At 39.8% G+C, this 14,443-nt stretch overlaps 1 protein-coding gene across 4 annotated transcripts in view; it reads right to left on the bottom strand.

Annotated features, from left to right (window-relative positions):
* The window catches only part of GMDS (GDP-mannose 4,6-dehydratase), a 336,036-nt gene extending 324,817 nt beyond the window's left edge, over nucleotides 1–11,219 (bottom strand). The window contains exon 1 of one of the 4 annotated variants that reach the window (XM_063298814.1): nucleotides 10,245–11,219. In XM_063298814.1, the coding sequence (XP_063154884.1) occupies nucleotides 10,245–10,358 (114 nt within the window). In that variant the 5' untranslated portion in view covers nucleotides 10,359–11,219. The remainder of the gene's footprint in view (nucleotides 1–10,244) is intronic. The other 3 variants (XM_063298811.1, XM_063298813.1, XM_063298812.1) reach the window with 3 other exon arrangements.
* Between the last annotated feature and the right edge of the window lie 3,224 nt (nucleotides 11,220–14,443).

Raw genomic sequence — 14,443 nt, 5'->3', positions numbered from 1 at the left:
AAGGCACTCCCTCCTAGCTATTTCTTTGATCTGGGAAATAGGAGATTCTGCATATCTGTTCCTTCTGGGAAAGAGGAGCTCTAGTCAAACCAAGAAAATCTCTCCCTTAATCAACTATCACTGGAGGGGTTTTTTTATCTGTTCAATCATGTCTGATTCTCAGAGACTGCCAAGACAAGTCCCTGCAGTTTTCTTGGCAAGGTTTTTCAAAAGTGGTTTGCCATTGCCTCCTTCCTAGGGCTGAGAGAAAGTGACTGGCCCAAGGTCACCCAGCTGGGTTTGTGCCTAAGGCAGGACTAGAACTCAGAGTCTCCCAGTTTCTAGCCTGGTGCCTTAACCACGACACCAAACTGGCTCATCACTGGAGGTAAAGATTAGCTTATAAATTGCCCATTTCCAATGTATACAGACTTCTGTAGAAAAAGTCTAATTATAATCTTTAAAGACAAAGACATCCCATCTTCCTTCATTTATTATGTTCATGTGTTACAGCACTTAGGATGTTAACTAAGACCTCTCTTAACTCTCTGGCTAAAAGTTACAAGCCAAGTTAAATAAGGAGACAGAGTACAGGTGGTGGACTATATCTCTCCAGGCAGCCTGACAGCATTGAGTGTTATAAACTGAAATTGATCTAGGTTAACTATGCAAAAGGAAAGACAAAATACCTCCTGACTCTGCATTAGAGATGAGATCTAGACTAGCTCAAATGCAAGAATATATATTGGCAAAACCCCATTCATAGCAACACTATTTTAAACTAGTTTCCCATCTGCACTGAGATAATAAAACAATATCCAAATGAAAGTTAATAAAATTATTTAGTGCTTGAGCAATACTTTTTAAGTAATGTAGTCTGTTTAATTCAAGGAAGCATATATTATGGCTTAATCACTTAAAATCTCCTGGCCCTGATATGTAATGTTTACCATTATATTACACATGAAATGATGCACCTTTTCCTGTTTTATTAAGGGGAAAAAAAACTCTCCTAGTTACATATTGAAAGAAAAACTTATTTGTGTTTCTTAAGAAACTTACTGATAAGCTGACTTCACAGAAGTGATGACTCAAACATATTATTACACAGTGTAGAACAAATACCTCTAAATTTGGGACATGATCCAACCAAATAAATTACATAAAATAAATGAAGCACACCAAAGGAAAGTGGAAGCCATCTATGGATTGAGTAGGAGACTATGTGAGTAGTACAAAGGACACTCCACAACAAGGATCTTCATCAAAGGGACAATGTCAATCATAGTATAAAAGTAACTTAGTCACCTATACCATGTACTATTTTTAACCAGGTGCCTGGTTAAATGGCTGCAGTGATCACCACTGAACAAAGAAAAATTTAAAGATATTCATAAGTATTTATACAGGTAGTCCTCAGGTTACAATGGCAATTGGGACCAGGATTGCTGTCGCTAAGTGATGCGGTTGTAAAGTGTGACATCATGTGACCATATCGCTTAGCAACAGCAATCCCGGAAGTCCCTGTTGCTGTCGTAACACCAGGATGCACAGGTCATTAAGCAGGAAGAGGCAGGAGTCCCATGTAAGGAGTGCAAGGGGGGGCACAGGTGCCGCAGGAGGGCATGCTCTACAGAATGTGGGTGGGCAGGGGTGATAGGGGTATGAGATCCCTGGGATCTCGTACTCTATAGCAGACTCCTTGGGAGAAAAAGCAACAGGAGCGACTTACTGGGGTGACTTGTGACCTTCCCTGCCCACTTCCCCACTGATTTTGTTTCTGGGAAGCCAACAGGGAACATCACAGAGGATGATCACATGACATGGCTTGCTGTGCTGTTGTAATTGCAAGCAGGGCACCTGAGAGCCCATATCACATTCACATGACCATGGGGACGCTGAGACAACTTTGAGGACTGGTTGTAAATCCATTCTTTCAATGCTGCTGTAACTTTGAACGGTTGCTGAACAAATGAGCATAAGCCAAGGACTACCTGTATCATGTAAACAACCAGAAAAGAGGAAAGTTTGGACAAAACCTGAACAGTACACCCACTTTCACTGTGAACACAATCAACGCAGTGCCGAAAAGGTCCAAATAGGAAACTTAAATAAATAAATAGCTGGAAAATAAGAATTAAGAGAATAAAGGAGAAGAGAAGAATCCTTGTTTGTCTTTGGAGTTCCTTGTATTTTCAACCATTCTGTCCTGTGCGGGTTGATGATACAGGTGGTCATGCATAACTGAGAAAACATTTTTCCAGACTTTTCAATATAAAAATAAGATCTTGGGTGAAGCCATTAGAAACTAATGCTTTCAACTCTGAAACAAAGTTTCCTGTATAGTTGGAGTGGTATATGTGTTGCTTTTAGCACTATAATTCTTCATGACAGTACATGCCTAGAGACAAATGTTTTCTTCCGTCTTGCCTTTTCTGTGTTCTATTGTTTTAAGAAAGCTAAGAGAGAAGTTGAGGATGAGACTGTTCTTGTGGTTTCAGGCATGGGGTCATGGTGAAGGAAAGATCTTTTGCTTGAGATTAATAAACTCAAGCACCTTGAGTCTTCATTTGCTATTAGTTTGGAACAGACAAGAAAATTTAATATGAAAAATGTAGTACGGGTACAATATTAATATTACTGGCCATGGATATTGTTAATAATCTATTGGCATGTTTTTACTCATTTCAGTTTATACAGATTTTAAATGAACTGTAATTGTAGAGTTAACTTGGTTCTGCTTCTGGACTTCAAACTGATAAAAGGATTATAACAAAGAAAAAACATCACATCAGTAAGTGTTTTTTGGTAAAAAGGTTACAATCCATTAATACACACTCTTGAACAGCTGCTCTCACATTGTAATATAATCTTCTGCCTCCTAATGGAGATCTTCAGTTGACTGTATCATTATTCCAAAATTCAGCAAGAAAGCAGAAGGCTAATCTTTCTGTTTAAATATTGGTAATTTAAATTAGAGAATACTGGCTAATTGTATTATGCCTTCAAGTTCAGTTTTTGTTTTCATATGTAAAATCACTTAATCTCTCAGTCCACACATCCCAAGGTAACAAAACATAATGTAGATAACGGTGATTAAAATTGGTGAGACTGTAATCTGGACTTGGATTGTCCTTGGAAAAAATGTAATTTCTGTTTTCCATACAGAAACAAAACAAGGACCACAGGACAGTACTTTAGTTTCCTAACTCTCATAGTCTATATGCATTTTAACCAATACATTAAACTAAAATAAGAAATCATAATGGGCGGTACCTGGCTTTCCAAGAATTCCAATATTAATATATTAACAACTATATACATGGTCTGCTGAGATAATAGCATGTTTACTATTCTGTTTACCAGATTTTCCTTGTTGGACAGACATCACAGTTATTTGTTATAATTCCAGGCATAAGAAAGAATGTGTATAGTGACCTTCATCACCAAGTGGGGACATGAACCTGGGACTCCCAGATCTTAGTCCCTCAGTCCCAAACTCTAACCAGGTTGTTAGACCACACTACCTTAATTCTAAATTAAGAATTTTACTGCCTTACAGTTACAATACACTTGCTACTATGTCAAATTTCAAAGATTTGTTTTTGCTTTGGAAAAAACAGAATTTAGATCAAGGTTCTCATAAAAACACTAATTATTAGACCCTTGTCCCATTTTTAGCACTTCAGCTATCAGAAATACTGCTATTAAGGTTAGTAAGATTATGCAAAAATTTATATGGAGATAATTCAATCATATGTCCAAACTACTCAGCTTTCCAAATTGGATCATCAATTTGGAAGTAATCAATTTAATGATCCAAAATAATCCAACAGTTCAGTAATGTGATGAAAGACTCCTAGGCAGAATGAACTGTGACTGAATTCCACCGTCCAATCTGGTTATCCAAAATGAATACGTTCAGGGACCCAGACTGAGTCAACAATTCAAATCTGACTGAATTTGACTGATTCAGATTAAGTCAAATAAACACAAACAAAATAGATTTCATCATTTGAATCAGATCAGACTCAACCTGTTTACTCTAATATCTGGTTATGAATCCCTTTACCTTCATTTTGGTATATGTAATTCCAAACCATTTCATTACTTTCACAGCTGCAACCATTCCCCCCAATTGGTTTAAGTTTTGTCAAATACTGAACTAATGCAGAAAACAACCATGAGAGTAATTTTTTTTAGGGTGGATCTTTTGTCATCCCACATACATTTGACCTAACATGTGTGATTTCATAAAGCACTTTCTTGTATTAAAGTAAAATGATTCATGAAGTCAGAAATAAGCATTAGGGGCTAGCAGTTAATACCTCCCACTGTGTTTCACCTCCAGCACAAAAATCCTGGTTTGCATTATGTCAGTGTCCTCTGTTCATTCTAAATAAATGTATCATTCTTTCCATATTTTAACCATTATTATTCAGTTTAAATGGCTGTTGCTCATCAAATTTTAAGGGATTTTTTTTAAAAAAAACTACTGAACAGTTAAATGTCATTTTTTTCAGTTAATCTTCAGGAAAACGAACTTTATCTTGGTTCATTCTTCTCATTTTTCAAGTTGATCCAGGGGATATGTCTGATTTATATGGGCTACATTCCCTCTTTATAATCAGATTCACAATCTTGGGTTCTCCAGGTTTCCATACTGATGCTAGTCATAACATCTGTGGATTTTGGCTACTGCCTAGAAGAGAGAATCATTTAATACAAATAGTGCAGGTAATACTGAATAAACTTTCAGGAAATGCAGGCATCACCTACTTAGACAAACACCTATTCTCTTTAAGAGTACAGGAAATCACATTTTTCAGCAAATAAGATGATGAGTATAGTTGCATTTGTATAAGCCCTCCCATCCTCTCACTGGTTAAAAGTCCTGATGGTGGTATACTATCTCCTGAATCACAAGCAACTGTGTTAAGTGCCAGCTGTTAGACAATAACAATTTTTAAAAGGCTTATCACGCCACTATTCTGCTTGTGAACACCCCAGATGCATCTCTTGAATCAGAACATTTACTGGCCTGATCCAATAGGAAACTTCTTAAATAACATCCAGCTTCCATTATAAATGTGGCTACTGAAGAGTCTGATATCAATCAGAGCTCACACAGGTATCTAAGTGGATTCTGAATTGCTGGTTGATTGTGGCCTGGCTGTAAGATGTGACTGGAGAACTGCAAAGAGCAGGGAATGGCTTAAGACTGAACAGTGAAGTATTAACTGACATGGGGAGATATGTTGCAAGGCTGACTTTTATCCAAGGTTTTATCATGGCTGAATAGTGATCTGATACTTATCACAGAAATGTAACTGACAGAAAAGTGGGGGAGTTCATCTTTTCCAGCTCTGCCACTGGGCTCTTCCATGGTACCACAGCTAGGCCTGGAGCAGAGGATGGTGGTGCGCTACGTTCTATAGAAATTTTGTCTTGTAACCAAATATTCCATCTTTCATTTTGAGTATGCACTGCTGTGTTAGGTTGAGAAGACAGCACACAGATGCTATTAGTACATTATCCACTAACCACCTCTCAACCTCTGAACTAGCCAGGGTGATCTTCTGCATCACCCTGGAGATTGGCTGATCAGGAGCAGATCAACTAGCACCAACTACTGACGGGCACTCACTACACTTAATATTCTATTTGAGTAGAGCTGGCAGTTTGAAAGTGAAAATGTCCACATGGCAGACATGGACAGATCATTCCCAAGTCACAGATGGAAGACTTATCCACAGTGGAGGAGGATCTGTTAAAATGATCTGATCCAACACCTGATGAGTTTAGATTATTTCGAAGATGCTTGGGGAATTTCTCACATCATCTATCAGTGATACTGCCAATGCTCTGACTGTACTGGGGTAGGTTTAGTAGGGAGCTGAGACTGAGGAAGTAGATGGAATGCCAGTCGGAGAACAACTACCTCAGAACAGTGAGGCCCATTTGAACTCTAACTCTACTGCAAGGCAAGCAATGCACAGTGCTTTGTCTCCATTGTGTCTGTACAGAACATGTCAGTGTCACTTCTACTAATTCCATGGCATTTCAATGAAGATGTGCATTCTGTACTGTTTTTGTAAGTGGTTATGTTATTTGCTCTAATGTGGGTGTTTGGAATTCCATTGTCATTTGATATTGATACATGAAAGTGGGCTGGGTGACTTTGGGCCAGTCACTCTCTCTCAGTCCAACTCACCTCACAGGGCTGCTGTTGTGGGGAAAATAGGAGGAGAAAGGAGTATTAGGTATGTTCCCCGCCTTGAGTTATTTATAAAAATAATAAAGGCGAGATAAAAATTAAATAAATAAATAAATATTACTTGGGGGTATTTATTTATTTATTTATTATCCCTCCTCTATTATTTTTATAAATAACTCAAGCAGCGAACATACCTAATACTCCTTCCTCCTCCTATTTGCCCCACAACAACCTTGTGAGGTGGGTTGGGCTGAGAGAGAGTGACTGGCCCAAGGTCACCCAGCTGGCTTTCATGCCTAAGGCAGGACAAGAACTCTCAGTCTCCTAGTTTCTAGCCCAGCGCCTTAACCACTAGACCAAACTGGCTCACAAGCGTTTATTGTTGTTTCAACACTATTATAATTTCTAAGCAGCCTAGAGTTGATACAGGCAACATATAAGCTTGATTGATTGATTCAATAAATAAATGTTAGAAGGGAGCTGGAACAGTTAGCAGTTCTCTGTGAGCAATTACTGTCATTCTTTGTGGTTAAACTCAGTTGGCTCCATCTCGGCTTAAACCCCAGTGTTGGGATAGGTTGTCAAGATATAACCTTATCAACTACTTGCCCTGTCATTTTGGATTATGTTCATCTTGTAGCTCATAAGAATACAGTGTATAAAGAAATAAAGGCCACCACCTGGTTATTCAACACTTCAATCTTTAGGCTGGTTAAATCAGTTGGGGTGGGACTGACTCCATAGCTAAGGGGATCAACACATCCTTGCAGGAGGGAAGTGTTTCCCCCTTGCCTAAACAAATCAGTAATAAGACTTTTATTGAAGAAACCCTCCCTTGACCTGTGACATATATGTTTATATGTCAATCTCAAATATATTGTTTCTGGGAAAGGCGATCTAGAAGGTGGTAGCTGTCATAAGTAAGGATGGCGAGCAGGGGGCTCCCATCCAGGCTGTAAAGCGCATGCGTAGTACTGAGGAATTAGGTATCCATTCAAAGAGACACAGATCGGGCCCGCCTTAGCCTTTGGGGTTTATATGTCTGGGTTTTTCCCACGCTTCTTCAGTTTGTTAGGATTTTCTGTTATGTAGCAGTTATAAAACACTAGAGACCTATTCCTTGTCTCAGCGTGGTTCCTGGCTGTTAGGACAGTAGCCTCCACAATGATACTGATTTACTGAATCCATTTCAATTGATCTCTCAGACAGGGAATGAAAATGCTTTGGTCACCTTAGTGAATGACTGACACTGGAAACTGGATGAAGGAAATGTGGTCCTTCGAATTCTTCTGGACCTTTTGGTGACTGCAAATACTATCAACCATGGTATTCTTCTTGACCACCTGGCAGGATTAGGTCTCAGTAGCAGTTTACAGTGGGTTGGAGCCTTCCTGACAAGTCATGTCAAGGAAGTGATACTAAGGGACTACTGTCTGATATCCACAGGGCTGGAACTAGGTGGGGGGGCAAGCAGGCATGTGCCCCGGGTGCTGCCCTGGGGGGGGTGCCAAAATGAGTGCTGGGGGGTGCCAAAATGGGCATGGAATCCATGTTTACGCCGGGTGACACAGATCCTAGTTGCAGCCCTGGATATCCATATTTTAAACTCATGGTGTGAGACTAAGCTGAAGCTGCCATAACCTAAAGATGAAGCAGGCACGTAAGCAGAGAGGACCAAAAGCCAGGAAACTTGTCTAAAAGATCCCTTCAGGGAAGGTAGATAAGAAGGAAGCAAGTAATTAAGGAAACAAAGGAAAAATGTCACCTGAACCAGACAAAGGAAGTTGGGCCTGAGCACATGGAAACCCCCACCCCAATCCCATCAACAGCTACCAGACTTGTAAATTAACAAGGCAAGAGTAGCTGCCAGTCTTGTGAATCAACAAAGCAGGAACTTTTGGGGATAAAAGGGGTCCTAAAACCCATCACTCCTGGAGTTGTCTTTGGATCCAGACTTGACAGCTTCCGTCCCTCTAGCTAGTGCCTGGCAGCCTAGCTGAGAAGGACGTGGGTGTGGATGAGCGTGTGTGTGTGTGTGTACGGACGTGTGAGAAAGAGCAAATGTACCTTGCAACCAGTAAAGCTTTGCTATTACTTTAAATTCACTGGGTCTCTGTGTATTCCAAAGAACCTGTTGTGCCTCAGCATTCGGTTGGAAGTGATTTGTGTGTGTCCCTAATTACTTCCTGGCTGTTGACCAGGGCTGTGTGTCTTGTCTGCTCAAGCCGCACCTATCTGGAAAGCCCAGGTAGAAAGCAAGGGGGACTGACAAGATCCATGCGCCTCAACAGGCTCTGAGTGTGTGAGTGACCATAAGCCGAACCTGGGAGCGAGTGTACAAAAATGGTGTCTCATAAAGTTCCCATTTTGGGCCCCTTGCTGTCCATCATCTACATAAAACCACTGGAGGAAGGTCATCTGGAATTTAAGAATGGCATATTATCAGTACCACGGCTACATCTTGAGTAGACTATGCAATGTGCTCTACATGGAACTACCCTGAAAAAGTATCCAGAAATTGTAATGGGTGCAAAATGATGCAGTTCAGCTGATAACTGCTGCAAAATACAAGGATCATATGACTGTACTGAAATATCTACACTGTTTGCCAACTGCTTATCAAACAAAGTTAAAGGTAAATGGCTTAGAATCTACTATCTGTAAAGTGCCTCTTACAAACTTTTTTAGGCATTAAAATCTATAGCAGATGTCCTTTTGAGCTTGATTCTAACTGTCAGAGGTTTTTCATTCCCTCAAGAGCTGCTTCTGGTCCCAACTCTCTCAGCATTTAGAAACTCTATAAATCTTCATCAGACTTTTGTTACATATTTTAGTGTATGTGTATGTGTGTGTGTACATACATACATACATACAGTTAGTTCTTACATACTGACCACAATTGGGACTGGCAACTCTGTCACCAAGCAACTGAGTCATAAAGTGAAACATCACATGACCGCACCCAACTTACAATGTTAGCTTGCCAGTTCCAGCTGCAGTCATTAAGCAAATTGCCCCAGGTCATTAAGTGCAACATCATGTGACCGTGATGTGCAATTTCCTGCCAGCTTCCCCATTGACTCTGCTTGTCAGAAGCCAGCTGTGAATGTCACAAATGGCAATCATGTGACCTCAGGACATTGTGATTGTTATAAATGTGTGCTAGTTTCCAAAGGCCCAAATTGCAATCACATGACTATGGGGATGCTGCAACGGCTGCAAGGATCGGTTGTAAATCTCCTTTCTCAGCACTGTTATCACTTATGGTCACTGAACAAGTAGTCAGCAAGCATGGCCCATTGAACTAGTAAAGATAAGAGTATTTCAACATATTGAAAGTAAACTTTCAGTGAGTAAAATACGACAAATTTTGATTACCTATCTAAAACATTCCAGGATATGACTTCTAGAAAATCCTAGTAACTGTTTCAGTAATTACTAAACATGCTACAAAGAAGATTTATCAAGTGATTATTTTTTTTTCAGATCATTCTGCTTGTGAGCAAGAAACATGACACTATGTTGGGCAATTCAGGGCCACATCTCACATTACACATTTTTACATGAAAGTGACTCCTCCATACAGTAGTTATTTTGCCCTGCATATATGAAATACAAAAATTATCATTTTTCAAATATATCGCATTCAAAAATAAGGTTTTATGAAATGGGGCCATGACAACCTAAAAGTTAAAAAAAATGGACCTCTATATTCAACAATGTCCATTTTTGGGAATCCTCAGTTAAAAGTATCACAACTGAGAAAAGCAGCACATTGAGATGTTTCAAATCAATACCCAAATATTGAAATAGATACATGGTCAGCATCAAATATCCTTGTAACATACCTATGAACAAGTGTATTCATTGCATCAGTTGTCCTTAGGAATGCATGCAGGAAACATCAGGAAGTAAATTCAACATTAAATGCATTGATCTCTCCATGTCCTGTGATTTCCAAGCACCCCCCCCTTTCTTCTTGAATAAAACACGTTATGTGATATTTTCTATAACAACATTAGATGAAACTAGGTTGGACTATACTTACCTGGCCGGTGATGCCAGTGATGAGAGCTATTTTCCTGGTGCTCATATCTGCACAGTCCTCTGCTGCCAGTTCACAGCTCGGGCAAGTACCGTCCTGCTTCTGAGGATATTCCATTGACTTTAAGAGGGGAGGGGCTATAGAAACCTCCCTGTGGGTACAGAGAAATGGGAGGGAACCTAACAATTGGATGAGCTGTACTTGTAAGGAGGTGTGTCGCCCCAGGTCATCTAACAAGGGAACCCGGAAAAGGGAATAGTCAAGCGGGAACGTCCGTTTAACAGCACTGAAAGAACAGAAATGGCAACGCAGGCTTTGGGAATAAGCGGAGAAAGCATAACCTAAAACAAGGGACTGCGGGTTGTGGCTTTAGAAAGGGGGACACGGCAGAAAGGAAAGCTTAGCGTCTGCTATCGGTAGTGCCGGGATTTTGGCTGCATTTCCGTGTTCGTTTCGGCACGAGGCTTCTCGCTCTCCCCCCTGCCCGTCCTTTACCCCTTCCCCCTCGCGCGCTCACTTGCTACCTGATGGAGCTCCGCGCCAGTATCTCTGCTTGCCCTCTCCCACGCGCACCCGCTCCTCTGTCCTGCCGCGCGCTCAGACTGTTGGAATCGCTCCTATTCTAGGCTCGCGCACCCCGCGACCCAAGGATCAGGGAGAAATGAGTCGCAATCACCGGCCCGCCGGCCGGCCTCCCTCCCCTGCCGTTTCTGCTTCTTGAAAAACAGCGGCAGAAACCTCCACCAGCCAATCAAAGGGAACGTCAAGTTGAATAGAGGCTTGCCTTTTTTTTTTTTTTTGTTATAGGGCCGGGAAGAGCTCAGCGGTATTAAAAAGTGAAACGGGTTGAGAAAGGGCGGGAATTCGAGGAGGCTGGAGGATCTGTGGGAGCACAGGCGGAGAAACTGAAGGGACCCCACGGCACCCGCGTACAAAACTAAAGGATGCTTCGAGAAACCTACTTCCGGGTTTTTAGCGAGCTGAAGGAAGAGAGGGCCTGCGTATGGAGCGCATGCGCTATGGAAAGAGGCTATTTAGATGGGGCGCCACCTACTCAAGGAGGAATGAAGTGCAGCCAAGAAGGTCTTTAGGATTGATGAAGTGCCATCAAGTCGGTGTCGACCCTCGGGAACCTCGTAGATAGATAATTCTCTCAGATAATCTGTCTTCAACTCGGCGTTTCAGTTTTCTCGTTGATGCATTCACTGCTGTCCGAATTGAATCCAACCACCTTGCTGCTGGTCATCCACTTCTCTTTCCTTCAACGTTTCCCAGCATTATGGACTTCTCAAGGAAGCTGGGCCCTTGCATAATGTGCCCAAAATAAGATCCTATGAGCCTGATGATTCATGCCTTAAGTGAAAATTCTGAATTGATATGTTCTATGACCCATGTGTTTGTTTTCCTAGCTGTCTGCGGTATCCTTAAAAGTTTATTCCAGCACCAGAGTCTGAATGCATCAATACTTTTTCCCATCCTGCTTTTAAGTTTGCAATGTGCATCCATGGAGTATAAAGGGTAAAAACATTGTCAGAACACATCGCAACATTGGAATATCCTTTCCAAGGCCTTGAAGAGTACAAGTTTGAAAGATGACACTCATGAAAGGGAGAAAATTGCTGTATATAAGCACAGTGTGGTAAACCAGAACCACATTAAACCTTGGCATACTATGAGAATCAGTGCACCATGGAATATGGTTTGTTTTAGCATAACATGTTGTATGAAGATATTAAGTTGGGGTTGCTAATTTTGGCTTATGATTTTGTATGGATTTTGTGGGGAGTGGATAGGAAGAAAAACATCATTAGGAATTATTTAGTAGAGAATAGAAAATGGCAAGGTGGAAAGGTCAAAGGTGAGTCTGATTCATTCAAGAGGAGGTTAAATGGTCTGTTGAGGTTTAGAAGGATGTTACTGCTACATGAGGAAAAAAAGATTTGGCATAGACCTGACTTTTTAGCAATATATTTAGATATCATCTTGATGCTTGAGTAATTTTTCTTTATAATACTGTGGCATTTACCCATGTTTTTAATTATACTTCTTTGTTTCCATACATAATTCTGTTTTTTGTTGGTATGGAGTCTTATGGTATAACACCGTAGTGTGGCACAGGCCAACAATTTCCTTGTATTATTTGAAGAAATAGGTTCAGTATTGTTTTAATCCTGCTGCCTGATGAATGTAAAGAATGTATTGACAACTTCGCAACACAATTTCTAACTCAATTTTTTTTCCAATTGTTAGGGAGCAACAGTAGATTTTTGGGGTGGTGGGAAAGTAATTACTCCCATGTTTTAGAGAGGTAGTAAGAAGGAACCAGTTTTGGGGACTGAAGATTGTTAAATAATTTTTGAGGTACAGTATAAAAAGCAAAGGAGGATGATAATGTTTGAGCCGAGTCAGAAAGGGCAATGTATAATGAAAGGGAAACGGAGACGACAAAGTGAAATTGAATTGTCCTAATTGAAGGTGGAGTTTAATGAAGTTGGGCCGGCTGGCTGAGGGAATAAAGTTGGAAAATCATAAGCAGTGAGGATGACAGTGAAATGGAAAAGATAGACATTCCTTTCCATGGATGTTGAGAATAACTAGTGTACAATGTAGTAGCCTGCATCTTGACAAGCCAATATTGTCATGTAGCATCAATATTGCAAGAACTACATTGGCTTCCAGTTTGTTTCCAGGTGTAATTCATAGTGCTGGTTATAACCTTTAAAGTTGTCTGTGGTTTGGGACCTGTTTATCTTTGAGACTGCTTTACTCCAAGTAAACTTGAATAAAGTAGAGTAAAATAAACGCAACATGGAGTTTGGCGCCAGGAGTGAAAGTGCAGGACAGATTGAAAGATGGAAGGGAAAACTACATATTTATTGAACTCTAATGGCAACTAATCACACAACAGTTAATGCTGAAATGTAAGTCCTCTGGTATGTCTTCTTCTACCTTTAAAGTTGCAACTGCACATTTACTGTATATTTTATTAAAGAAATTAATGGACAGTCTTACCAATGAATATTAGTAAAAGCCCACTTCAAATTTTGCAACTTAAATATAAAAAGGGAGGCAAATAAGATAGCAAACAAGTTCTTCAATCAACTATAAAGCTATCAATGTCTAGATAGTATTGATTGAGACAATATATTTGGAGTATAAAATGGAATATCCATTTTAAAAGCACAGGAGTAAGGCAAAATTGATATACAGCAACATTAACAGCAAGTTAAACAGATTTTTCTTTCCCATTATTTAAATATGAGATAGATCCCTTTTCATAACAGATACTTACATAATTTCTACTCCATGCCTTCAGAATTTATATATTTTCCTTTTTGCTCTTAACTGACATACTGTTCCATGTATTCTTCATACTGTTAAAAAAAAAAGACTTTCCCTGGTTTTTAATAATACAAAACCTTGGAGTTCTCTGGATTTAAACATACACTCAAAAATCTCAGATTACTTCTACATAATTTAAATTATTATTGTAAATTCAGACCAAAAGTTCCTGTTAATTTTCCAAGGAATGGTCATGATTTAGTCTAGACATGATCAAGAAGCTTGTCTACTTCCCTCAGTGAAAATTTGTTATTGGCAAGATTGTATCTGACTTTGTTATAAAGCTAGTGGACTAGGTCACTTCTGAAAGTGAGACGTAGAAAAAAGTATCCATTACACATTTCACTATTTGAATTCCTATGATACAGTGAAAGGTATCTGTCTACAGGAAATTTTCCACATTTGTGAGAAAATTATTTGGTTTAGTATTTAGCATCCTATATAAGTATTGTGGAATTTAAGCCTGTCTCTTTTGGTTGTATTGGAGCATGCTAAAAGGAAAGCCTGTAATAAAGGGAAAGATCACATTATATACTCTACAATTTTCCATCCATACATAAAAATAACTTCTGATGTTTTATTCAGTTGTAACCTGTGAAAACACCTGCTCTTTTTGCCAAAGCTTCAGAAACCACAGTTTAAAGCAAGGCTATGTACAGTAATGTTTTCTGAGACTCTGGGCCACACTTGTTCTTTTAGCAGCATGCTGGGATGATACTCCAAAAAGTAGTGGGTGGGGCCTATTAGTTATTCATTTAGTTTGAAACTTTTTGAGGGGATTCAAAAATTACACAATAGCCTATAATAAGCCCAACCTCAGAGTAATTAATTCTAGTGTAACGATTATCTAGTTCGTCTGG

Source organism: Candoia aspera, chromosome 3 (assembly GCF_035149785.1).
Source record: "Candoia aspera isolate rCanAsp1 chromosome 3, rCanAsp1.hap2, whole genome shotgun sequence".
NCBI lineage: Eukaryota > Metazoa > Chordata > Lepidosauria > Squamata > Boidae > Candoia > Candoia aspera.
This window is presented reverse-complemented; position numbering and strand designations above follow the sequence as displayed.